Consider the following 27,059-nt stretch of genomic DNA (forward strand, 5'->3'; position numbering starts at 1 on the left):
GAAACCTAGGAGTTGGCAGGAGAGGTGTGACCAGGAGCCTCAGAGTGGGAGGTCACGGGAAGTAAGTGGGATACTGCGCTTAACCCAGCAGAGTGTCTAGAATATGGTGAGGCCTTGGAGGTGGCTCTGATTGTTTTTGTGGGTTGGGGTTGTAGGGTTACCACAGTGACCCCATGCTTCCGTGACTGGTTGCCACATAGCCCTTCCCCCTTTCCCCAGAGTTACTTCCTCTCACTGTTCCAGTACATGACAGGCTCTGCCCTGCCTCTTGGGCTTTGCTCATGCAAACCCCTCTGCTGGGGGGCTCTGGTGCTCAGGACACATAGAATTAGGACTGCCAGGCTGGGAACCACCCACCACTGGGAACCATCAGGATCTGCTGGGCGAGAGTCTTGCTCCTGAACACAGGGAAGAGTGTTCCTCTTGTGTAGCTGGTGGGTGTGGAGGAAGTGGTGGGAAAGAAGGACAGGCACTGGAGAGGAGGCTCATTAAATAGGTTTATTGTTGGTTTCCATAACATCCTGGACATTCCCATTGTTTGCTTTCTTTATTTTTCTGAAACACATTGCTTTGTCTTGAGTTTAAAATGCACAATCCTTTCCTTAGATACAGTCTTTTTATCCCCTCTGCCATTTTCCAAGATCCTTCTCTATTCCCTTCTCCCCAAGCCAACCGTACTCCTTTCCATGAACTGCTCTTCTTAACTACAGTGCGAAGAGTGAAAATAGAATTCAATCCTCAGGAAAGAATGCTGGGTATGAAGAACACGCTAAAGCATTCCTCTTCAATACTTGAAGTATCTGTGGTCCCCTTTCTAGAGGGGCTGGGACTTTGTAATACTGAGGGCACCTATGAATGAGCGGATTGTGTAAACTTGTGTTAAGCTCCTTCCCAGCTCTAATGACCTACGATGCAATATATTCCATGTACATTTTAGAATCCAGCTCATCAAGTTCTACCAAAGCTCTCACTCAGAATTTGAGATTGCACTCAATTTATCCATCTGATCTCCTAACAATGATGAGTCTTCCAATCCATGAACATGGTACATAGCTCCATTTATTTAGGTCTTCTTTCATTTCTTTAAGCAATATTTTAATGTGCTCAATATACAGGACTTACATACATTTCAATTCATTTCACATTTCATGTAACTGTAAACTGCATCTTTAAAAAAATATTCAATTTCTAATTGCCTTTGGCCAATACATAGAATTACAAACGAACTTTGCAATTTGAATAAGTACCTTAACACCTGGCTGAACTCTATCCGGGCTTCCCAGGTGGCTCAGTGGCAAAGAATCTGCCTGCCAATGCAGGAGATGCAGGTTTGATTCCTAGGTTGGTAAGATCCGCTGGAGAAGGAAATGGCAACCCACTCCAGTATTCTTGCCTGGGAAATCCCATGGACAGAGGAGCCTGGTGGGCTACAGTCCATCAGGACACAAACGAGTCAGACACAACTTAGCAACTAAACAAAAACAAACTATGCTTGGTCTTAGCAGTTTCTTTGTGGATAACTTTAGAATTTCTAGGCACACAATTATTACATCATCTGTGAATAAGGACTGTTTTACTTCTTTTATGAATTGGATAGCTCTTATTTCTGCTTCTTGCATTTATTGCACTGGAGAGAATCTACAATATATTGCTTAATAGAAGTTGTAAGAGCAGCCACCATTGCCTGATTTCCAGTTCTGTGACTCTGGGACTGACTGGCCCCTCCAAGCCTTAGGAGAAGTTGTCAGCAAAAAATTTATGTGTTCAGAATCCACAAAAAGCTTTGCGTCAGGATCTTCATTACCTGTTTTCTGTGTATACTTTCACTGCTCTTTCACAACAGTCTAGCTACACAGGAATGGTGTCCCTGCTCACAGAACAGTAAAGCGAGGCAGAGAGAGAGAAAGTGACTCATTCGATGAGTGACATAAATGAATGTGAACTCAGTTCTTTTGGTCACAGCCCTCCACTCCTAGGCAGCAGACTGGACAAAGGTCCATCCAGCCAAAGCTGTGGTTTCCCCAGCAGTCATGTACGGATGTGATAATTGGACCATAAAGAAGGCAGAGCACCGAAGAATGAATGCTTTTGAACTGTGGTGCTGGAGAAGACTCTTGAGAGTCCCTTGGACAGCAAGGAGATCAAATCAGTCCATCCTAAAGGAAATCAACCCTGAATATTCATTGGAAAGACTGATGCTGAAGCTGAAGCTCCAATACTTTGGCCACCTGATGCGAAGAGCTGACTCAATGGAAAAGATCCTGATGCCGGGAGAGATTGAGGGCAGGAGGAGAAGGGAGTGACAGAGAATGAGATGGTTAGATGGCATCAACGACTCAATGGACATGAGTTTGAGCAAGCTCAAGAAGATAGTTAGGGAAGATAGCCAGGGAAGCCTGGTGTGCTGCAGTTCATGAGATTGCAAAGAGTTGGACATGATTTTAGCAGCTGAACAACAACAACTTTTGGTCACAAGTCCTATGGTCTTCCACCCATACCAGGGGATTCTGACCATCGCCAAGAAGGCCATTTGTTTTTAAATGATTGGAGACTGAGTGTTACAGGCTGAAAACTCGTGTCCTTATAAGAAGAATGAATTAGGACACAGAAACACACAGAGGGGAGGCCGTATGAGGACATGGGGGGAAGACAACTGTCTCCAAGCCAAGGAGAGAGGGCTCGGAGGGAACCAAGCCTGCCGACACCTTGATCTCAGACTTCCAGGCTCCAGACCACGAGAAAAGAATTCCTCACTTGCGTATCTTGATCTCTGAGTACTCAGTGTGAGTGCTTTCCTGTTTCTGAGGCTTCGGCTTGTGAAATCGGAGGAAAGCATAGTGAAGCTCTTGTTCATTTCTTGAGATGGGGCCAGCCCCAGCGGGGGCGGGGTGGTCTGCAGGGGTGTCCGTCCAGAACTGGGGCTGGCGTTCCTGAGAGGAAGGAGGAGAAAGGATTCAGATCCAGGCAACAGGGTCTGGGAGAACTATGGAGTCAAAGACGATGGAATGGAATTGGAACTGATGGAACTTTTATCATTTGTCCATTCATTTGTTCATAGTTAATTCAGATTGATCGACCCTTCGTGAGTGTTTACATGAATCACATATTGTTGAAAAATGCTAGGAGAGAATACTATTATCATATGTGTCTTAGAAATAGTAAAACTAAGGCTAAGAGAGATTATACACATTGTTTTCCTGAAGACACACATCTACAGACGCACCCCTGAGCCAGGACTGGAAACCAGTTCTTTCCAACTAGGGCGCTGTCCTTTGTTCAGGCTGTGTGTGTAGGAGGTGCTGTGTGTGGAGTGATGGAAAAGCAGGCATAGTCGCTCATATTATGCAGTGTGTGGTTTTATATTATATGTTTTTTTTCCTTTTGAGGGGGTGGTTTTGTTTGTTTTAGCCATACCACACAGCTTGCGGAATCTTAGTTCCCTGACCAAGGATCAAATGGATGCCCCCTGCCATGGAAGCTTGGAGTCTCAAGCATTGGGCCGCAGGGAGATCAGGGAAATCCTGCTTATGGTTTTCTAGGAGAGGCAGTTAATAGACAAATACATCTCAAGTTCTAAATTTGATAGGAGATATTTTGAAATATAAAGCAAGGGCGGGGGTGGGCAGGTTCTAGAAGACAGTAGAGATCAGATCCTGCAATAAAAATGGTAACCAGATACCCTCACTCATATCTGCTCCCTGCCTGCAACACCCTCAGGCTATAGGAGCATGAACTAGAAACCCTCGAACAGCGGCGAGGAGAGGCAGACAAATCATTCTCAGATTAGGAGAAAATGGTTGCTGCGGTTGTTTAGTCACTAAGTCATGACTCTTTTGTGACCCTATGAACTGTAGCCTGCCAGGCTCCTCTGTCCATGGGATTTTCCAGGCAAGAATAGCGGAGTGGATTGCCCTTTCCTCCTCCAGGGGATCTTCCTGACCCAGGGATTGAACTTGCATCTCCTGCACTGGCAGGCAGATTCTTTACCACTGAGCCACCTGGGAAAGTAAAAGTCGCTCAGTTGTGTCCAACTCTTTGCGACCCCATGGACTATAATCCATGGAATTCTCCAGGCCAGAATGCCGGAGTGGGTAGCAGTTTCCTTCTCCAAGGGATCTTCCCAACCCGGGGATCAAGCCAGGGTCTCCAACATTGCAGGTGGATTCTTTACCAGCTAAGCCACCTGGGAAGTCCGAGAAAATGGTTATTTTACTTTATTTTTTTGGCACGCCACCCGGCTTGCAGGATCTGAGTTCCGCTGACCAGGGGTCAAACCCAGGCCCCCCTGCAGTGAAAGTGCCAAATTCTAACCACTGGGCCACCAGGGAATTCCCCTGAAAATGGCTATTTTAGAAGATAGGGGAAGGCTGCCCATATTAAGGAAAAGCAAGGTGAAAGTAAGTAAGTTAATAGCTTAAATCTACTACAGCCAAAACACAGAAAGGAAAAAAATGTGTCTGTTAATAACTGTGACTAAAGTATTTGAATACAGATGAACCCCATCAATCAAAAGAGAGACAGCGACTTTTATTAGCAAATGGAATTCAGCGACATAGTTAATCAATGATTTATTCTAGGAATATTGTGCACCTACTGTGAGTTACGAGCTAGGCATTCCTCTAGGCATTGGGAAGACAACAGGGAATAAAGTAATAACAACAGCAACAACCTCACTCCAGTACTGTTGCCTGGAAAATCCCATGGACATTGGAGCCTGGTGGGCTGCAGTCCATGGGGTCACAAAGAGTTGGACACGACTGAGCGACTTCCCTTTCACTTTTCACTTCCATGCATTGGAGAAGGAAATGGCAACCCACTCCAGTGTTTTTTGCCTGGAGAATCCCAGGGACGGGGAGCCTGGTGGGCTGCTGTCTATGGGGTTGCACAGAGTCGAACACAACTGAAGCTACTTAGCAGAGGAGGGACAGGTTCTAACTGGTTATCAGGAGAACTTGCTTCATACATACCAGAGACTCTTCTAATCATGCCTTATAACTACTCTGATCTTCCCTGGTGGCTCAGATGGTATAGAATCTGCAGGCAGTGAGGGAGACCTGGGTTTGATTCTTGGGTCAGGAAGATCCCTTGGAGAAGGGAATGGCTACCCACTCCAGTATTCTTGCCTTGTTACAATAAGTTTTAACCACTGGACCACCAAGGAAGTCCCAATATTAATAATATTCCCATGTCACAGAAAATAGAGGTCAGAAAGAGGACATCATTTGTCCAAGGTCACACAGCTTGTAAATAAGATAGGATCTGAATGCAAGCAGTCCAGCTCCAGAGTACATGTTTTGAACCATGATGCTATACTGACTCGATGAGACACTCACTAAAAAAAGATAAAAAGAAGGTGCCTGAAAATTTGAAAGTAAAATTACAGAAAAGATATCTCATGATTTCTGACAAGATGGGGATTGAACACACACTAAGGATTCCATTACCCAAGATTAACCAAGAAGAAACTGCAGGGGGAAATATGTAAACTAAATTTAAAACCTGATTTTCTGTCTTCTTGTTCTGCCAGTTCCTGAGAGAGGAGTTTTGAGATAATCAACCCTAACTGTGGATGTGCCTATTTCTCCTTGCAACTCTGTCTGAGTTCGTTGATTTATTTTGAGAGACAATGCTTCATTATTGGGGGCATCCACACTTAGGATTTTACATCTTTTAAAAACACTAGAGGCCATATAGAGAGAGTGAGCATTGCGTGATTCCATTTATATGACACTCGAGAATGGACAAAATTAATTAATAATAATAGAAATCAGTGATTGCTGGAAAGGGGTGGGGGCTGAATGAGAAGGGGAATAAAAGAATTTGGGGCCCTGATGGAGCTGTTTCCTATCTTGATTGGGGACATGGTTACAAGATGTATGCGTTTGTCAAAGTTTGTTTAACTTCGTACTTAAACTGTGTAAATACCTCTATATGGGCTTCCCTGGTGACTCAATGGTAAAGAATCTGCCTGCCATTACAGGAGACATGGGTTCGATCCCTGGGTGGGGAAGATCCTCTGGAGAGGGAAGTGGCAACCCACTCCAGTATTCTTGCCTGGAGAATCCCATGGACAGAGGAGCCTGGCGAGCTATGGTCCATGGGGTCGCAAAAGAGTCAGACACGAGTTCATTACTACACAACGACAATGTCTCATTAAAGTTGAAAGTAAATAACAGGGTGGTAGATTTGAAAGATACCCATCAGGAGAGATGACCTGTGGCGCTGGGGTGCCCCAGGCTCTCTACCTACTTCCTAGTCCTCAGTTAGTCTGACACAGGCTAGGTTTGGGCCAATTCTCCTCCCCATATCAACGTGAGAAGAAAAGGCTAAAGCCCTAGGAGAATATGATAATCTGACATACCAAGCAAAATACCCCCCAACCAAGCAAAGTATCTACATACTTCATCAGAAGCAGCAGTGCTAGAGTAGTTGAATCAGTAGTTTTAAACAACCCCATGTGGAATTCCAGGGAGTGCTGGATGTTAATAGGGAAATGCCAAGGGCTCGGACCAGGGATACCACCCACAAGGGATAAACCGAATGGGACCGCCTGCCCCATTACTCACCCTGGAGCCTGAGCCCCCGGCCTGGTTCGTATCATCCATGCTCTGCACTGGTTGGGTCTTTCTGTGCGTCTTCACTCTAAGGGAACAGCCCCGGGTGTTTCAGCCTGCTAATTTGGGGCATGGGGTAGGCAGACCATCCCTTCCTCCCTATGAAGAGCACAGAATGAGGGAGGAGGTGGCAGTGAATCCAGTGTCCAGGTGCTCCCACCTGGACAACCCAAGAGCTGGACTGGGGCTGGGGAAGAAAGCCCCAGTCTTGGTCCAGGTGCTTACGGGCTGATTCACACTATCACTCAGCCTTCTTTCTCTGTCTCGGGGCTTTCCAGCCAGTCCCCGGCCCTCCAGCTCAGGTTTTCTGAGATTCCATGACCCTGAGCCCTTCCCACCCTGGGCTTCTCCCTCCACTTTGGCGCCCCCTCTCACCTGAAGATGAGATACAGGCAGAGAGAAAGCAGGACCGTGATGCCAGCTCCCCCAACAGCTCCCAGGACCTTGCCAGCCCAGGGCTGTGGTTTACCTGTAGACAATTTGAATCTTGTTTAAACTCCAACCCCAATACATGGCATCTTCCCAACAGGCCACCCTTCTCTGTGTTCTGTCAGTGTACCCGCCTCCCCCTTGACTTCCCACCCAAGACTCAGCCACTGGACGTTTCCATCGCCCTGCAGACCCTGGGGCCAGCCCCTTCCCCTGGACTCAGGCCTGAGAATCTTCCACCACCAGCCACACCAGCTGGGGCCCTGGAGTGCCCCTCCTCCGAGCTCCATCCCTCTGGGGCTGTTCAGGTTGACTTGTGCTTCCCTCCCCCAGGTTCATATGTTGAAGACCTCTCACCCCTAGTCACTCAGAATGTCACTTTATTTGAAGAGGAGATCTTTACTGAGGTAATCAAGTTAAAATGAAGGCCCAGCAGGGCCCCCTGGTGGCTCAGTGGGAAGGAGTCCGCCAGCCAATGCGGGAGACACAGGTTCGATCCCTGGTCCAGGAAGATCTCACATGCCTCAGAGCAGCTAAGCCCCTGCGCCACAACTATAGAGTCTGTCCTCTAGAGCCCGAGAGCTGTAACGACTGAAGCCCCTAGAGCCTGTGCTCTGCAACAAGAGAAGCCACGTCAGCGAGCACCACAACTCAAGAGTAGCCCCCGCTCTCCACAATTAGAGAAAGCTCCCATAGCAACGAAGACCCAGCACAGCCAGAGATAAACTATTTAATTAAAAAACACGAGATCAGCAGGGGCTAATCCAATATGACTGATGTCCTAAAAAGGGGGAATTTGGACACAGACACATGCGGGCAGAATAATGCCATGTAAACATGAAAGCGGGGATGGGGAGGCTTCCCAGGTGGCGCTAATGGAAAAGGACCTGCCCCCCAATGCAGGAGACCCTCATGCAGGCAGAACCTGCCCCCAAATGCAGGAGGGGGTCCGGCAGCTGCGGGGGTGCTGTGGGTTCAATCCCTGGGTCAGGAAGATTTCCCTGGAGGACGGCACTCCAACCCACTCCATGGAGAATCCCATGGACAGAGGAGCCTGGTGGGCTGCAGTCCACGGGGTCACAAAGAGTCGGACACACCTGAAGCGACTGAGCACTCACACATACAAACATGAAAGCAGAGATGGGGGTGATGATCCTACGAGCCAAGAACACCAAAGACTGCCAGCAAAGCTGCCAGAAGTCGCGGGGAGAGTCCTGGAACAAATCTCACAGCCTGCGATGATATCAACCCTGCTGACACCTCCATCCTAGGCTTCCAGCCTCCAGAACTGGGAGGTGTATCTGTTTAAGCCCCCAGTTGGAGGTGCTTTGTTCTGGCTGCCCTAGCAGACTCATATAAGGATTCAGGCTCCTCTTTTCTTGGGCATCAACCCTCAGCAGACCCCTGACCTGGCAGCAGCAGGACAGACCCGCTCTGGGCCCCGTGGACGTTCAGGGCCTCGCAGCTGAGGCTGAGGCCAGAGCTGAGCCCCTCGCGGAGGCTCAGGGAGCCGTTGGCCCAGGGCCCGGCGGAGCTGGAGCTGATCTCGAAGGAGGCATTGCTGAAGTTCCCCTCCAGCAGCCCCTTGCCCAGCCACCAGCGCAGGGAGGGGGCTGGTCGGGCTCGGGAGGAGCAGCTGCAGCGCAGACCCTCGTCCTCCTGGGAGCAGGAGGGGCCCAGCAGCTGCGGGGGCGCTGTGGGAGAGATGGGAGGGATCAGGGGCGCCCCTCCCCTCCCTGGAACCCCGGCCTCCTGTCCCCAGGGGACCCCACACTCACAGACCACGGAGAGGCTCAGGGAGATATTTTGGGAGCCCAGTGGGTTCTGAGCCCGGCAGGTGAACTCCCCTTCTTCTGCTGCCCCTACACAAGGCAGCTCCAGGACCCCGATGCTCGAGATGGGGGTGGCCTCCAGGGCGGGAGACCCCCGGAACCAGCTCAGCTGTGCAGGGGGGTTGCTGTCAGCAACACAGAGCAGCTGCAGCGCCTGGCCCTCCTGGACGGGAAGGGACGAGGTGTTCTGCAGAATCTTGAGGGCTTCAGGGGAAGAAAAGGGCAGAGACAGAGATGGGCTGGGCAAAGCTGGCACCTCTCTTCTCCTGCAATGTCCACACTAGCTCTGGGGAGAGGACTGGCAGAGTCTGAACCACAGGAATTCAGAAGAAGCCCCAGTAGTTTACCTGGAGCTGCCCAGACTGTCCATCAGATGGGACATAGAGGGCTCAGGACAAGGATGTGTGTGTTTGAGATGCTCAGTCATGTTCGACTCTTTGTGACCCCATGGACTGTAGCCCTCCAGGGTCCTCTGTCCATGGGATTCTCCAGGCAAGAATACTGGAGTGGGTTGCCATGCCCTCCTCCAGGGAGCCTTCCTGACCTAGGGATCGAACCCGGGTCTCCCATATTGTGGGCAGGTTCTTTACCATCTGAGCCACCAGGGAAGACCTGGTGGACAAGGATACAGTGAGCAAACGTAGTTATGGGACAAAGAAGAGAAAACAGAAGGCGGTAAAACATCAGAGAGGGATTTCCTTGGTGGTCCAGTGGTTAGGACTCCACACTTCCACTGCAGGGGACACGCGTTCAATCCCTGGTCAGGGAGCTAAGATCCTGCATGCTGCATTGTGTGGCCAACTGCTGAACCCCCGTCCCCCGCCAAAAAAAAAAATCAGAGAGAATGCAAAAGGAATGTGACAGCTTCCTTTGAATTTAGCCAAAGAAAGCTGTGGGTGAGCTGAAGGTTAACTTCAGGGAGCTGAGCTTTTGGGATTCCGCTCCCCCTCCCCCATCGCAGCTCTCCCTGTGTCTGACCTCAATAGCTGGGCCCTCAAATATATTCCACTTAGCCCTCTGAGGGGGCTTCCCAGGTGGCACTAGTGGTAAAGAATCCGCCTGCCAATGCAGGACGCAGGAGTCGTGGGTTCGATCCCTGGGTGGGGCAGATCCCCTGGAGGAGGAAATGGCAACCTACTCCATTCTTGCCTGGGAAATCTCATGGACAGAGGAGCTTGGCGGGCTACAGTCCATGGGGTCGCAAAGAGTCTAACAGGACTGAGCAAAAAGTCCTCTGAGGTCCAACGAAGCTCTGGGTTCCATCCCCAGTCTGGAGGGAAGAGGTTTCTTCCTACCTGTCCTGTTTCCTTGGAAGATGCTGATGGCCACGTGCTGTGGAGCATCTGTGACAGAAGGATAAGCAGGATCAACATTCGTGGCCAGGGAGTGGGCGGGCACTGGTGCCATGGAAACAACCGAGTGGGCGGCCCTTCCTGTTCAGGGGCAAGACCCGGATGTCAAGCCCCCCCACAGCTTCCCCTGCCCGCACACCTTCAGGCCCCCCCGGCATCCTTACCCCTCACTCACAGGTGACATTGAGCAGGATGGTTCGCTCCACCATCACCCCGCTTGTGGGGAACTTCACCTGACAGGTGAGCCTGGTGCCGTGGTCCTGGGGCCGTGGGGTGAGGGTGATCACCGACGAGAAGGGGGTCCTGGGGCCCAGGGAGCTGGGGGCAGCTGACGTCCAGGAGAAGATGGGGGGCGTGGCCCGCTCACAGGCCCAGGGCACAGAGCAGGTCAGGTTCCCGGGGCGGCCGGGCTCCAGGGCCCCCGGGCTGTGGACGTGGGGCTGGTGGGTGAGGGCTGGTGAGGGCAGAGAGAAGGATAGGGCGGGTCCCCTTGGCATCTTGTTGGCCTGCCCTGGGGTCTTGTCGTGGCGCCCCCATCCCAGCCCTGGTTTCCCGTGCCCCTTTCTTTCCCTGAGCGACCCTACCGTACCTGTCACGTTCAGAAAGAGCATCTTGTTTAGATATGCGTATTTACTGAAGTGTGTCTCGACTTGAAAGAAGTATGTCCCGCTGTCCCCTGCGTTGACATCCGTGATGCTCAGGCTGCAGTTTCCGGCCTGGGGCTCCCCGGGGACGGAGAATCGCCCCTGGGTCCCCTCACGCAGCTTCTGTTCTGGCTTGTTCGTGGCCACCGGGGGATCGCGTTTTGTATCTGCCCTTTCCCGGAACCAAAACATGTAGAACTTTCCAAAGGAAACCCAGGGCAGGGAAAATCTGCAGGGTACGAAGACACACAGGCCCTCCTGCACTGTCACATTCTGCCGCAGTTCCAGGCGCTGAGCTAGGGGTGCTGGGCAGAGGGAGAAAGTCAGCCTGGAGCTCTAGTGCCTGCCCCAGTGTGTGAGTGTGTGTCGGGGCGGGGGCGGGGGCGGGGGGTGAGGGGGGGGTCCCTGTGCCCCTCGGCCCACTCACCTCCCCATACCACTGGCAGCAGCAGCAGCAGCAACAGCGGCATCCCTTCCCTGATGTCCCCCGGGGCAGGATCCACCTTCTGGATCCCTCTGAAAGAGAAGGCCAAGCTGCAGATAAGGGGCGGGCGGAGGAAGCTCAACCAGGAAGCTGCGGTGAGGATACCAGGCCACAAGCCCCTAAGAGGAAACTTAGAGAGTCAGCTGGCTTAGAGAGTCAGCCGTGGTTGGCCCCGCTGAGATCATTCTGTTGTTTCTGCATATTGGAAGGTGACCCCTGAGGACGGGAGGAGGCACAGGACTTGCCCGAGTGAGGCAGCAAGGAAGGATGAGAGCCCCCGAGTCCTGCCTCCTGGGCTCCTGCCCTGTTTTCTGCACTGGATAAGGGGGTTCCCCTATTTAGCTCCCCAAGAGTCATGGTCTGGGGAATCCTTGTGGAGGTGGCCTGTTAGGGATGGAACTGGAGATATCCTATATGAGCACCAGGGGCAGAAGAAGGTATAGATGAGGCAAGAGAAGCAACACATGCCTTTACTTCATTCATTCACAAACTAACAAAACAGGACAGATTTGGGACTTCCCTGGTGGTCCGGTGGTTAAGAATCCACCTTGCAGCACAGGGGACGTGGGTTTGATCCCTGGTTGGGGAACTAAGATCCCACATGCCGTGGGGCAGCCAAGCCCACGTGCCACAACTACTGAAGCCTGTGTGCTCTGGAGCCTGCGTGCCACAACTAGAGAGTAGCCTGTGTACCACAACGAAAGAGCCTGTGCGCCGCTGCTAAGACCCAACACGGCCAAAATGTGGGTTTTTTCTTAAACAAAAAAGACAGGTTTGAATCAGTTCTAACCCTCAACTAGCTCAAACAGTAGGGGAAGACAAACAAACCTGAGCTTTATTTAAGGGCAACGGGGAGCCATGGAAGGTTCTTGAGTAGAAGCAGGACAGAGTCATATAGGTATAACATGATCTCGCTGAAGCCAGTGTAGGGAACAGCTGGAAGGGAGAGGCTGGAGGCCAAGAGGAAGCTTCTGTGATTGGGAAGAAGAGAACCACGCCTTCGGGGAGATAGCAGCCTGGGGGATGGAGAAGGGACGCCACTGAAGACACTTTGAGGAAGTGAAATTTGAGGGGAGGCGTGGGGGCCGGGGAGAGAGAGGCCTCTAGAGTGACTCTCTGAGCCCTGACTCCAGTGACTGGGGGGTGAGGGATGGAAGTGCCACCGCCAAGAGCAGGATAAATGTGCAGACGGAGGCTGAGAAGGTAGCAGAGCTGCCCCAGGAGGTGGACACATAGACACACTCACTGAGCGGGGGGCAGAGGGCCTTGGGCAGGGCAGTGGGAACCTGCACGCCTGCATGCCCACACGCCCCCAATTAAGCTTAACTGTGGGGTGTAGGGAGAGCTGGTGGTGGTGACCAAGATGGCCTGGTCAGGAAGAGAACAGGTGGTTATTGGTGACCCAGGTGAGAGTTTTGCCAGGGAGGGGAGAGAGGGGCAGCAGCCAGACAGCAGGGAGCAGAGAGGTGAGGCGAATGCGGGGTGGGGCGGGTTGTGGAATCCCACTGACCGCCTTTAGCCCTCTCCCACTTAAGCTTGAAGACCCCACTTCTGCCCTGAGCAGTAGGAACAGCCCCTCCATCACTGCCCCAGAGGAGCGCTTCCTTCCTACCTGTGCCATTTCCTTGGATGGGGGCCAATAGCCCAGGCTCTTGGAGCATTTGGAATGGAGATAAGAAGGTATTTTCTCCTTCAATCATGGGGCGAGATGATGACTTTAACTCTGGCTGGATCTGCAGAAGGGTGGCGAGGCAAGATACTGGAGTGGGTTGCCATGCCCTCTTTCAGGGGATCTTCCTGACCCAGGAATCGAACCTGCATCTCTTACGTCTCCTGCGTGGTGGTGGGGGACTGTTGTGGTTTCTTCTCCCTTTTCAGGCCAGGCTTCTGGCCAAGCATCACGTCCTACAGGCGCTGCGATTGGGCCCCTCCTCAGGGACCCAGGTGTCCTGACCAACACCGAGAAGGTATGCTGAACCTGATTGGGGCCAGGAGCTCAGCCGAGTGGGGAGAGACAGCCTGAGCTGCTAGTGTCAGAGGCAGCTGCTTAAAGCAGTTGAGTCAAAATGAAAATAACAATTAAGCCTTTAATCACCTATTGTGATGATATAAGCAACAGTCTAAATGGAAAAGCAGTGACTCCCCCATGTTCCGGAATGGTTGCGGGGGGGTGTTAAAGAAAAAGATGTGATTCTAATTGTTAAGGGGAAAAAAATTATTCTTGGCACTTTTTTTTCATTTTTTTAAAAAAACTGGAGTATAGTTTTATACTGCTATGTCTGTTTCTGCTGTTCAGCAAAGCGAATCAACCATATGTTTACATATGCCCCCTCTTTTTGAATTTCCTTCCCATTTAGGTCACCACAGAGCAGAAAGTAGAGTTCCCTGTGCTGCACAATATGTTCTCATTAGTTATTTGTTTTATACACTGTTGTTGTTTAGGTGCTCAATCACATCTGATTCTCTGCGACCCCATGGACCCCACCAGGCTCCTCTGTCCATGGGATTCTCCAGGCAAGAATACTGGAGTGGGTGGCCATGCCTCTTCCAGGGGATCTTCCTGACCCAGGGATCAAACCTGCATCTCTTACATCTCCTGCGTTGGCAGGTGGGTTCTTTACCACCAGTTCCACCAGGGAACCTGACACAGTGTAGTATATATACTCCCAATCTCCCAATTCACCCTACCACCCGCCCTTCGCCCCTTGGCAACCACACATTTGTTCCTTCCATTTGTGTCTCTGTTTCTGCTCATGACACTTAAGGAACCATGAAGCGGACTTCATTCAGGACCTTTGTCATAGGTTCAGGGACCTCCGCAATGGGGGTTTGCTGCAGGGGAAAGAGACCAGGCTCAACTATGACAACGATGAGAAAGACTGGGGATTTATTGCCAAAGAGGAGGGTGAGGGGTCAGCAGATGGAAAATTACTGAAAGGAAACATCGGGGGAAAAGGGGGTTCTGGCTAAACCGACCCACCAGGCTTCTTGCTGAAGTCAGGACAGGATGACCAGACAGCAGCTGGGGGCTGGAGGATGAGGAAGCCCATCAGATATGGAGGGTAAGGGATGTGGGTTGCACTGATTTCCCTGGTGGTGCGGTGGGTAAGAATCCACCTGCCAGTGCAGGGGACATGTGTTTGATCCTTGGTTCCAGAAGATTACACGTGGTGCAGGGCAGTGAAAGTCCGTGCACCACAGCTACTGAGCCTGGACTCTGGAGCCAGCGAGCCGCAACTCCTGAAGCCCGTGTGCTTGGCGCCTGTGCTCCACAACACGAGAAGCCACCGTGAAAGCCGGTGCACCGCAACAAGGAGTAACCCCCGCTCTCTGCAAACAGAGGAAGCCTTCACGCAGCAATGAAGACCCAGCACAACCAAAAATAAATCAGTTAAAAAAAAGAACTCGAAGAGCCTGGCTAGAGTTGAGCCAAGGGGAGAATCTTTGTCAAGGGGTCTGATGGGCCAGCACAGACATGAGGGTCATTTCATGTACCAGGGACCCAGAACAAAAAGCTGCGACAGATCTATGGATCCTGGGTTGGGGCGTGGGGGTAGGCATGGAAAAGTACCGAGTCCTGAATCAGAGTGGGGCAAAGTGTCTTCAAGTTTTCCTCCTCCCCCCCTGCATTAGAAGGCCTCGGAAGAGGTGCCTGAAGACCTCTGCCCAAGGCTTCAGATAGACAGACCAAGAATGAGCTAGGAATGCAAAAATGTAAGAGTATGACAGGCCAGAGCAGTCTGAGTCCTTCTCTGCAACTCCTTTCAGAGACTGCAGTGCGCAGACAACATCCCCATGAGGCCAGCCGAGGAAAGCTTTCGCGTTTGCCTATGATCAGGTCAGAAAAATCACCTGTAGGTTTGTAGCCATGAGCTGAATTCCTCGGATGGCTCTGTGCACAGACCTTTCGCCTCCTGTGGCTTTCCAGGTGGCTCAGTGATAAGGAATCTGCCTGCAATGCAGGAGCTGTAGGAGATATGGGTTCGATCCCTGGGCCAGGAAGATCCCCTGGAGAAGGAAACAGCAACACACTCCAGTATTCCTGCCTGGGAAAATCCCATGGATAGAGGAGCTACCCCTGTGGGCTACATACAGTCCATGGGGTTGCAAAAGAGTCGAACACAACTTAGCAACTAAACAGCAACATCTATCACCTCCTAGGAAGGTCGCCTGAAAACATAGGGCTGGTGTCGTGATCTCTTCTTTAAAATTTATTTATTTTTAATATTTTCATTGGAGTATAGTTCATTTGCGATGTTGTGTTAAGTTTCAGGTGTACAGCAAAGCGAATCAGTTGTATATATGTATGTTATATATAATGTGTGTATCCTGGTGTCTTGTTCTTGGGACCCGAGCATATGGGTGAATAATAAGGAATGGGGAGCCTTGGGTCCCGTGGAGGAGAGAAGTATCTTCCTACTGGACTTTGAGCTGTTTAGACTCTAAGACAGTTGGGCTTCAGGTTAAAGGGATGTAGATTTTGGGATATTCTGGTATAAGGTGGAGAGAAGGAAAAGATTCAGACCTCAAAAAGGAGATCCTGAGAGTCCACCTCAGCTTCCCCTGGGATCGTGAACGCTTCTCCCCACCTTTCAGATAAAAAGCACCTGTGTTCCTGTCTCTAGGGTCCTCTGCTGGGGATCCTTGACTGCTTGTCACATTCAGATATATAAGGAGTCGTGCACGCGTGCTCAGTCACTTAGTTGTGTCTGACTCTTCTCGACCTTTGTAGCCCTTTAAAGTCCATTGTCCATGGGATTTTGCAGGCAAGAATACTGGAGCGGGTTGCCATTTCCTACTCCAGAGATCAATCCTGTGTCTTCTGCATTGGCAGGCAGATTCTTTATCACCGGGCCACCTGGGAAGCCCCATATTGGGAGTCATTTTTCACATGATATTTCTCTACCTGAAAGTATTCTCACTTTCCTGCACCTTGGCAAATCTAATGCTTAGAGAGCAACTGTGGGCCCCTGGGCCCCACAGAAGGTTGGACTGGCCCCAGAGAGTTTCTTCCAGATTTTGATGGGGGTCTGTGGGTGGAAAGGGATTACAGTGTCTGCTGGACACCTCTGGGATCTGAAGGTGGATGTTGAGTGGGCTAAAGTCAGTCCAGAAAACCCAAGGGTTGAAGTGAACAGGATGGGAAGCATGAGTCCTCCTTCACCACCCTCAGTGAAGGTTACACCTGCACCACCCTCCAGGGACCACTGCAGGAAACAGAGCCTCTGACTGCAGCCCCACCCGGAAACCACCTCCTCACATCTGCTGCCCTCCCAGCTGCAGCCACAGTGGCAGCAACATCTCTAGGCTCCAGAGGCTAATCTGGAGTCACCTGACACCATCTGATTAGTCTCCTAGCTTAGAGGTGGGGGCGACCATGGGGTGGCAAGAGAGCTGGGACACTTCTTGGGTTGAAGTGTATGACTTCTGTATCAGTCTTCTCTCCAGCAGAAATACCCCTCTCTCCTTTGCGCCACCGGGGAGGGGGGTCGGGGGGAAGTGAAAGCCGAGCTCTTCTCTCTTGGGGCCACAGCTGTCTTATACCCTGAAACCCTGACTTTCACCCCCGCAGACCAACTCCCACTTCCCTTAAGTGAGATGTGGAGTTTCGGGGTCCATTTTCCCCACATAGGTTTCTCGGAGCCTGGTTAGAACCTAGACAGGGAGGCTTTTATCCTGTTCATTACCAGTCCCCAAGCCCGTCCCACTTCTTCACATCAGAACGTACCCACAGCAGGATCGCTCTTTCCAGCCAAGAGAGCATGTGGTCCCCAGAAGCGGGTGTGGCGCTGTCCGTGTTGCTGACGCGGGGTCGGGTTTGAAGCTTGGGAATCATTGGATTATGCAGAAAGGTCTGACTAGACACGAATCAGATCTGGACCTCAGGCCAGGAAAGCAGCTGAGTCAGAAGGGTTCGGCCTGCCGAGGAAGGAGAAGATCAGGGAGGGGCCGACCCTCTGGTCTGGGGGCTTGTCTTTCCCTGAGGCTCTCTTTCTTCCTTCTTCTTTACACTCTAAAATCCTCTGGGTTCTGTCAGGCCACTGGATTATAGTCAGCTGCAGCTCCCACCCCCCTCACCTCCCACTAACATCTTGTTCTGAGAGAAAAATAAAGCCCTATTGGTTAAGGTTCCTGAAAGTCAGCTTTTTTTTTTTTTTTTAAACTTAGAGTGAAATGCATTTCTAATTGATACAGTCTGTGGAGACTCCTCCAATTCCATTTAAAGCCAACACGACGTTTTCCAAAAGTGCCCTACTCTCATGAGAATGCATGGTATGCCTGACTTTTTTCACTTTTGCTAATTCAAGAGTAGAGAAACAGTATTATATCTTTTCTTTGCATTGATGTGATTATAAACAACTTTTCTCATCTTTTAAAATTAACTGTAACCCCTGTCTGTGAATTATCTGTTCAAAGGGGGACTTCCCTGGTGGTGCAGTGGATAAGGATCCACCTGCCAGTGCAGGGGACATGGGTCCGATCCCTGGTCCAGAAAGATTACATATGCCTCAGAGCAACTAAGCCCTTGAGTCACAACTACTGAGCCCACATGCTGCAAGGACCAAAGCCTGCACACTCAGAGCCTGTGTTCCACAACAAGAGAAGGCACTGCCATGAGACGCCGCGCACCGCAACAGAGTAGCCCCCGCTCACGGCAACTAGAGAAAGCCAGAGCAAAGCAACGAAGATTCAGTGCAGCCAAAAATTTAAAAAATAATAAAAAAATGTCTTAAATCTACTCAAAGGGTTTACACAGAAGGACTGTGGCGTTTTCCTGATCAACCTCTCTAGAGACTCTGATCTCATCCCTATTACTAACCTTGTGTGCTGTGCTAAGTTGCTTCAGTTGTGTCCGACTCTATGCAACGCTATGGACTGTACCCACGAGGCTCCCGCGTCCATGGAATTCTTCAGGCAAGAATACTAGAGTGGGTTGCCATGCCCTCCTCCAGGGGATCCTCCCAGGGATCAAACCCGCCTCTCTGTGTCTCCTGCATTGGCAGGTGGGTTCTTTACCACTAGCCCTACCTGGAAAGCCCACTATTAACCTTAGAGGGTAATATGTTTACCAATGAAACACATACCCCTAAATTTCAAAGTTATGGTTTTATAAATACTGTTTTTAATGTTTATGTGATTGGCATCCTACAGTACACATTTTCTTTCCTGGCTATCTCCACTTGATGTCAGCTGAAAATTTTTTTATGGTGAAGTGTATAATGTTCAGAAGATAAACGGGTAAGTGTGCACTGTAGTGATGTACCACACAGCAAATGCAGTCAGTTCACAAAATATCTCCAGTTTGAAATATCAAGTATGGCCAGTTCCCCAAATAGCTCAACAGTCTACACTCCCACCATAGAGCATGAAGTTCCTATTTTCTCACATCTCTGCAACACTTGCTGTTATCTGCCTTTTGGGTTTTCCAATCTGACATGTGTAGAGCAGTATCTGGTTTCTGTGTGGTGTTTTTCCATTACCAGTGTGTTTGAGCATCTCAATGTGGACTTGTTTTCCATTCATATTTCCACATTTCTGAAATAAATATTCATATTCTTTGCTATTTTTATATTGGCTTGCTTTTCTTCTTGTTGATTTGTGGAAATTTTGGTGCATTCTAATTAAAAAGCTCTTGTGAGCTTAAATGAAGGAAATAATTGCTCCCATTCTGCCATTTCTTGATTCAATTTATCTCCGTTGTCCTTCATTTTGATGTGATCAAATCTATGTGTTGCTGGTCACAGCACTGTGGGATGCAACACTGTGTACTCCTAAAAGTATCCACGATCGTGGCTTTTACATGAACCATTTCCATGTTTTCTTTATAGTTTTATCACCAATGAATCCCTAGAAAGTACAGTTCACACAAACCTATTTTTGAACTTTTTATAAGTATAATCATATTATGTCATTGCCTGTGTCTTGCTTCATTTTTTCTTATTGTGGTATAATTTACATATAATGAAGATATATTTAGGCACATTTGTAAATAATGGATTTATACCCAACAAGTAATTTTTAAAATAAGTAATAGACTTTATTTTTTTGGACAGTGTTAGGTTTACAGAAAAATTGAGCAGATACTACAGGCAGCTCCCATATGTACCTCGACCCCCTCACATTCTTCCATCTTGCATTACTGTAGAGTATTTGTTACAGTTAATGAACCAATACTGACACATTACCATCAACTGAAGTCCATAGTTTTCATTGAAGTTCTCTCTTTGTGTTATCCAGTTCTATGGGTTTTGACAAAAGCATAATATCATATCCACCATTACAGTATCTTACATATTTTATCATATATGGATGATATACACTTTATATGACATACAGATCTATATATATAATAAGTAATTTTTATATTATGTATTTATGTATACTGCACATGTTTTAATGGGTTTTGATAAATGGATACATCCACCTCAACCAAGATGTGGAATATTTCCATCACTGCTCAAATTTTCCTTATACTAGCCCTCGCCTGTGGCAGCCTTCCTATCACCATAGCTTAGTTTTAGCCATATTAGAACTTCAGAGAAATGGAATCGTAATCACGTACTCTTTCACAGCTGGCTTCTTGGGATTCTTGCATGAGGTTGGCCCCTGCGTTGGCAGTTCATTTCATTTCATTGCTGAGTAGACTCTCCAGAACAGGAGGTCCAGAATCGTCTGCTTCCTGTGCCTGCCCTCAAGTTCTGGAGAACTGTCCCTGGGGTGGGGGTCGCTCCTGCTTATCTCACATGCTCCATCAAAGACCTGGGGCCTCTGGGGCAAACTCACATCAGCAGCAAGTCCCCTCTGGGCTTCTGCTCTGACAACTCCAGGAGCCCAAAGATGGTGGGCATCAGGAGGCTCCAACCAGAGCCGCAGGAGAGAGTGGGGCTGGGCTGGGAAGGAGAATCCTGTAGCCTCGACAATGTGGCCTGACCCAGGGGCTCTGCAGAGGCACCGAGAAGCCCTTGAAAGGCAGTGACCATATGGCCACTCATCCACCATTCTCTCTACATCAATTTCTGGGGACCCATGGAGAAGGTCATGGGGCTAGGCACTGATGGTAGACAAAGATCAGGAAAACTGAACAGCAATAAAACAAACAAACAAAAAACCCCACAAGAGATTTGGACTACACTTAATGAAACTTAATCACAGGTCTGCCACCTTATAACTGTGAGAATATGAACTAGTTGTAGTTTCCAAAATGTGGAGGAAGGTACTAATCACAGAAGTGAAAGTGACATTCAATGAGGCTTGTGAAACCCTGAGCATCTGCTTCGCACTTGACAAACACTGGACCCTAAATAATCCCTAATTGGGGGTTTCAAGTAACTCATTCCAACAGGAAACCATCATCAATCTGCTCATCAGCCCATCACTGACCCTTACCATGTCCTCAGGCACCCAAGGAGATGCCAACACTGACCCGCTCATCCATTCACAAAGGATCTCAACACTCACTGCCCAACGTCTCTAGTTGAATGGCTCCCATATGCTTCCCTTAGTCCCCCATTTTACTGATTTCATAGGTCCTCAATTACTGGCCCCCTGAATGTATTACAATGTAAACCTCAAAGCCCTCTGATTCCTGAAGCTCCCATTCCCAATCAGTCACTGCTTCCTACGGTCCCCTAAGCAGTGGCTCACTTCCTCAAATGTCCCCCGGCCCCAGGAATGGTTCTCAAGAACCAGGGGACAGACACAGGAGGAGCAGATCTGGACTCCCTGTTCCTGAGACAAGCTGGATCCTCCTGCTGAGGGCAAATCACAAGGGGCCTTCTTTCCTTGTCCACAGGCCTTCTGTATTACCAAGGAAACCATGGTCTGGCTGATGAAGAAGTGTGTGTCTGTTAGAATAGATGTGCTGGGGAGAGTGATGGGGAATCTGTAGGATGAGTATTGGGGGTGGGTCCAGGTGAGTGATGGAGGAGATTTACAGTGGGTCATAGGGGGCGGGGTCTTTGAGGAGAGTGATCTCCTCCAGGGCATTGGGGAGGGGGGTGAATGATGGGGGCTGTGTAAGGTGAGTGATGAGAGGGTCTTTGGGCTGTGTGACAGGGAGTCTGTGGGGTGAATGATGAGGTTCTGAGTGTTGGGGGCAAGTTGGATGTATGGTTCATGAAGTTTAACCCTCTCCTTTTCTTTTTCTGTATCAGTGCATCAGTACTTTTGTAACCATTAAACTCCAAGTGTAGTTTTACTGTTGGGTTTTATATCATTGGTTCATGAGACCTGCTCATCTGAGGACAGTGAACATGCATCTGAGGAGGGACTCAGGTTTTGAAACTTACAGGAGATGAAGCTGGTTGAGCCCTTAGCACCTGCCTGGCACACAGTAAACAGTGAATAAAATAAAAGTCAGGTATCAGGTACCATGTTTAATTTCCACATAATCCTGTCAGCTAACTATTACGTTCATTATTATACCCATTCTGTGGATGAGGAAATGGAGGCTGAGTGCTGTTACATAACTTGCCTTAAGGCCAAAAAGGAAGTAAAAGGATGTACAGGGAATCAGTCCAACATCTGCCTCATTCTAAACTGCACACAATCGCCACTATCCCATGTGGTTCCCTACATGACCACCATTTCCATTTCCTGTTGCCTTCAGACAGCTTAAGTTTTGGAGTGGCCATGTCTGTTGTGCCTACTCTGAGCTACTGGACATTTCACTGCCTATCCATGACACCCTACATAGCCCAGCCTTTCCAACAAAGATAAAAGTTAAATTCACCATACCCAACCTCACACCATGACCTGGAAAACCCACAGATCTGTATCATATCAGGACACTGAATCACTGATTATCTCCCATCTGAAGATAAGGCTGCCAGAGGATCCTGAAATGCCCCTGAGTCACTGACATGGCCCAAGCTCTGACATCATTAGTCTATCTTATTGCTACTAATTTCACAAATCTTCAAATAATCCCCCAAACAAGGCTCGAAATATGGCATTCCAATGGAAACCCATCAAGAATCTGTTCAACTGCCAGTCAGTGACTTTTAACACATTCACTGGGACCCAAAGAAGAGCCAACAATGACCATTTCCCCAAAGACTGTCAACACTCACCATTTGGAAGGAATGCAGTCACAAACTCCCATCACTGTCTCCTACACCTCCAGTCAACTGGCCTCAACATGCTCACAATTTCAGCTCTCCTCAGCACTCCATGCTACCAACTCATTACCACTCACTGGCCCCCCAAGTGTGCTACAACATGACCCTCAAGTCCTGCAGTCCCTGAAGCTCCCAGACTCTCAGTCAATTCCCAAACCCTACAATCTCCCAAGCCATGAATCATTTCCCCACATGTCCTCTAATACCATCCACTAAGGCGGAAGGAGAAGGGTATGACAGAGGATGAGATGGTTGGATGGCATCACTGATTCAATGGACATGAGTTTGAGCAAGCTCTGGGAGTTGGTGACGGACATGGAAGCCTGACGTGTCCATGGGGTCGCAAAAAGCGGGACATGACTGAGTGACTGAACTGAAATGAACTGAAGGTCCTCTTAAGATACATGTTCACTGTCCTCAAATGAGCAAGCCCCTAGGAAAGAACAGTTAGAACTGGACATGGAACAATAGACTGCTTCCAAATAGGAAAAGGAGTACGTCAAGACTGTATATTGTCACCCTGCTTATTTAACTTATAAGCAGAGTACATCATGAGAAACGCTGGGCTGGAGGAAGCACAGGCTGGAATCAAGATTGCTGGGAGAAATATCAATAACCTCAGATATGCAGATGACACCACCCTTATGGCAGAAACTGAAGAAGAACTAAAGAGCCTCTCAATGAAGGTGAAAGAGGAAAGTGAAAAAGTTGGCTTAAAGCTCAACATTCAGAAAACTAAGATCATGGCATCTGGTCCCATCACTTCATGGCAAATAGATGGGGAAACAGTGAAAACAGTGGCTGACTTTTTCTGAGCTCCAAAATCACTGCAGATGGTGATTGCAGCTATGAAATTAAAAGATGCTTACTCCTTGGAAGGAAAGTTATGACCAACCTAGACAGCATATTAAAAAGCAGAGATATTACTTTGTCAATAAAGGTCCATCTAGTCAAGGCTATGATTTTTTCTGGTGGTCATGTATGGATGTGAGAGTTGGATTATAAAGAAAGCTGAGCACTGAAGAATTGATGCTTTTGAACTGTGGTGTTGGAGAAGACTCTTGAGAGTCCCTTGGACTGCAAGGAGATCCAACCAGTCCATCCTAAAGGAAATCAGTCCTGAATATTCATTGGAAGGACTGATGCTGAAGCTGAAACCCTAATACTTTGGCCACCTGATGCGAAGAGCAGACTCATTTGAGAAGACCCTGATGCTGGGAAACGTTGAGAGCAGGAAGAGAAGGGGACGACAGAGGATGGGATGGTTGGATGGCATCACCAACTCAATGGACATGGGTTTGGGTGCACTCCGGGAGTTGGTGATGGATAGGGAGGCCTGGTGTGCTGTGGTTCATGGGGTTGCAAAGAGTCAGACACGACTGAGTGACTGAACTGAACTAGGAAAAGACAAAATAAAAACTCATATTAAGGTACATTTGGGATTTTAAAATTACAAAAAAAGCATATATGACAATTACCAAAAGTACATAAAAAATATACAAGGTTAAAAAGTAATGAACTTATCATCCAATTTAAGCTACAGAAAACACCCCCTTCACACACCTCACAGCTCCTCCATCATTCATCCTGCAAATGACCCCGGCTGACCTCCTATCACTACCCCACAGAACTCCCATCACTCACTCTAGAGACGCACCCATTATTCAACTCTCAGACCCCTTTCCCCATTATTCTCCCCACAGAATCGTCACCACTTGCCACAAACAGACATCCCATCACTGAGCCCCCAAAAGCCCCCAAACAACCACGCTATATCACCTCAGCTTCCCTCAAGCACTGTGTGGGTGAAAAATCTGTGGTAACATCAGTGAAACCATCTCTCTAGGCCACTTCGAGTTTGTGTCAGAGTCCTAGCTTGACCTCTCTGACCACCATCTATCAAAACATATGTTCACTAGCATTTTTGAAGCTACTCACTGCCAGTAGTTATCATGGCTAATGACAGGTTTTCTCTATTTCCTTTGTTCATATATATTCAATAGTTTCATCAGGCAAACAACTTGATCCCACCGATTTGAACTAGTTATTGGAGGCTGCCATCTTCAAAGTGTTATTCCCTACAGCCAGGGGAGGAGTTTGGAGTCTCACAGAGGATGCAGTCTTCGGGATTCTTTATTTAACTTATATGTAGAGTACATCAAGAGAAATGTTGGGCTGGATGCATCACAAGCTGGAATCAAGACCACAGGAAGAAATAACAACTTCAGATATGCAGATGATACCAGTCTAATGGCAGAAAGCCAAGAGGAACTAAAGAGCCTCCTGTTGAGGGTGAGAGAGGAGAGTGGAAAAGCTGGCTTAAAACTCAACATTCAAAAAATGTAGATCATGGCATCCATTCCCATCACTTCATGGCAAATAGGAAAAAAATGGGAACAATGAGAAACTTTATTTTCTTGGGCTCCAGAATCACTGTAGATGGGGACTGCAGCCATGAAATTAAAAGACACTTTCTCTTTGGAAGAAAAGCTCTGACAAAACTAGACAGTGTATTAAAAAGCAAAGTCATCACTTTGCCAACAAAGGTCTGTATAGTCAAAGCTGGTCTTTCCAGTAGTAAAGAATGCCTAAGAATTGGTGCTTTTGAACTGTGGTGTTGGAGAAGACTCTTGAGAGTCCTTTGGACTGCAAGGAGATCAATCAGTCAACCCTAAAGGAAGTCAGTCCTGAATATTCATTAGAAGGACTGATGCTGAAGCTGAAGCTGAAGCTCCAATACTATGGCCACCTGATGTGAAGAGCCAACTTATTGGAAAAGACCCTGATGCTGGGAAAAGCTGAGGGCGGGAGGAGAAGGAGGCAACAGAGGATGAGATGGTTGGATGGCATCATCAGCTCAATGAGTTTGCAAAAACTCCAGGAGACAGTGAAGGACAGGGAAGGCTGGTGTGCTGCAGTCCAAGGGATTGCAAAGTTTTACATGAATTAACAACTGAACAATAACAACAAAGGGGAAAATATAGGTATTTGGGAAAACGCCAGCAACTCCAGTTGGGCAGAATTTTCAGGTGATTTTTCCATCACCAGAAGCAATAGTGGCCATAAAGTCACAATGAGGCAGATTTCAGGAAATGCAGAGTGGGTCAGAGTGAGGATCTGAAGCAAAGAATCGGAAATGACTCTCCTCATTTATAATAACATGAAGCATTTCAGGGTCATGGGAAGGATAGGAGTTAGAAAAGAACTGCAAGGAGCAGGAATAACATCAGAATAACTCAGGTCTACAAATTGATGATTGCACAGGAAATACATTTCAGACTAAGGGGGGATGGGGATGCTTGGGAAGTGAAACAAGAATGAAAGATCTGGGATGAAACCCAAGACTGGTAATGAGGCAGGAGATAAACAGACCCCAGGATGAGCAGCTGGAGTTTGTCTCCTGTGAATAGATACTCCAAAACCACAGCACGTCTTCTCTCTTGGGAGAAGCTCAGAGGTGGGGTGCAGTCACTGCCAGAGAGGTTGCACAATGCAAAGAGAGGGGAAGAAAGAAATACCCTGGATTTTACATTTTCTTCCTTGATATATTTTTTAAAGAGAAAACAGGATGGTTTAATTTGTAGAGCCTAGTTATTTGTTCTTGATTACAGCATTCAACATGTAAATTCAAGTCACCTCTTGGTACAGAAAGGGCCCTCTTCTACTTTCTTGGGACAGTTAATCCAAAATATAAGGAACGTTTCATGAGTTTGCGTGTCATTCTTGCATGGGGCCATGCTAATCTTCTCTATCATTCTGATTTTAATATCTGAGCCGCTGAATCTCGAGCACTTCTTCCTTGATTTTATTTAAAAATTTTTTTAAATTATTTTTTTAATATATTGTATTGGTTTTGCCATATATCAAAATGAATCCGCCACAGGTATACAGGTGTTCCCCATCCTGAACCCTCCTCCCTCCTCCCTCCCCCCTCCCCGTACCATCCCTCTGGGTAGTCCCAGTGCACCAGCCCCAAGCATCCAGTATCGTGCATTGAACCTGGACTGGCAACTCGTTTCATATATGATATTATACATGTTTCAATGCCATTCTCCCAAATCATTCCACCCTCTCCCTCTCCCTCTCCCACAAAGTCCAAAAGACTGTTCTATACATCAGTGTCTCTTTTGCTGTCTTGTATACAGGGTTATTGTTACCATCTTTCTAAATTCCATATATATGCGTTAGTATACTGTATTGGTGTTTTTCTTTCTGGCTTACTTCACTCTGTATAATAGGCTCCAATTTCATCCACCTCATTAGAACTGATTCAAATGTATTCCTTTTAATGGCTGAGTAATACTCTATTGTGTATATGTACCACAGCTTTCTTATCCATTCATCTGCTGATGGACATCTAGGTTGCTTCCATGTCCTGGCTATTATAAACAGTGCTGCGATGAACACTGGGGTACACGTCTCTTTCCCTTCTGGTTTCCTCAGTGTGTATGCCCAGCAGTGGGATTGCTGGGTCATAAGGCAGTTCTATTTACAGATTTTTAAGGAATCTCCACACTGTTCTCCATAGTGGCTGTACTAGTTTGCATTCCCACCAACAGTATAAGAGGGTTCCCTTTTCTCCAC

The 27,059-nt window shown here is 48.4% G+C and overlaps 1 protein-coding gene, 1 long non-coding RNA gene and 1 pseudogene across 9 annotated transcripts; 1 reads left to right on the plus strand and 2 right to left on the minus strand.

Moving 5' to 3' along the window:
• Positions 1-484: 484 nt before the first annotated feature.
• SIGLEC6 (sialic acid binding Ig like lectin 6) lies at positions 485-17,158 on the minus strand. Of its 7 annotated transcripts, XM_061386359.1 has the most exons (11): positions 17,084-17,158; positions 12,968-13,088; positions 11,299-11,387; positions 10,817-11,176; positions 10,403-10,681; positions 10,171-10,218; positions 8,822-9,079; positions 8,453-8,737; positions 6,990-7,083; positions 6,567-6,642; positions 485-2,930 (listed from the first exon to the last, which is right to left on the minus strand). In XM_061386359.1, the coding sequence occupies exons 3-11, from the start codon at positions 11,339-11,341 to the stop codon at positions 2,751-2,753; spliced, it is 1,623 nt and encodes a 540-aa protein (XP_061242343.1). In that variant the 5' UTR covers positions 11,342-11,387; positions 12,968-13,088; positions 17,084-17,158; the 3' UTR covers positions 485-2,750. The 7 variants fall into 7 exon arrangements, 6 of the variants coding, with proteins under 6 accessions (XP_061242343.1, XP_061242342.1, XP_061242345.1 ...); XM_061386358.1 differs by having other exon boundaries at positions 10,403-11,100; XM_061386361.1 differs by lacking the exon at positions 8,453-8,737.
• Positions 9,884-18,925, plus strand: LOC133229740 (uncharacterized). 2 transcript variants are annotated; one of them, XR_009730630.1, is made up of 3 exons: positions 9,884-10,467; positions 13,798-17,628; positions 17,773-18,925. It is a non-coding gene; the product is annotated as an uncharacterized LOC133229740 (long non-coding RNA). The 2 variants fall into 2 exon arrangements; XR_009730629.1 differs by having other exon boundaries at positions 13,798-18,925.
• Positions 18,926-26,161: 7,236 nt separating this feature from the next.
• LOC133231236 (U6 spliceosomal RNA) lies at positions 26,162-26,261 on the minus strand (annotated as a pseudogene).
• Between the last annotated feature and the right edge of the window lie 798 nt (positions 26,262-27,059).

This window comes from Bos javanicus, chromosome 18 (assembly GCF_032452875.1).
Source record: "Bos javanicus breed banteng chromosome 18, ARS-OSU_banteng_1.0, whole genome shotgun sequence".
Lineage (NCBI taxonomy): Eukaryota > Metazoa > Chordata > Mammalia > Artiodactyla > Bovidae > Bos > Bos javanicus.

What these genes read in the sequence shown, in the direction of transcription:
- SIGLEC6 (XM_061386356.1), bottom strand. Translation starts at nt 11,341, where the DNA reads ATGCCGCTGTTGCTGCTGCTGCTGCTGCCAGTGGTATGGGGAG. An exon ending in GTCTGTCCTGCTGCTGCCAG is followed by an intron (nt 7,084 to 8,452) that starts GTCAGGGGTCTG and finishes AATTGTCTACAG; the next exon opens with GTAAACCACAGCCCTGGGCT. An exon ending in CCGGGGGCTCAGGCTCCAGG is followed by an intron (nt 2,931 to 6,566) that starts GTGAGTAATGGG and finishes CCTTCCTCTCAG; the next exon opens with GAACGCCAGCCCCAGTTCTG.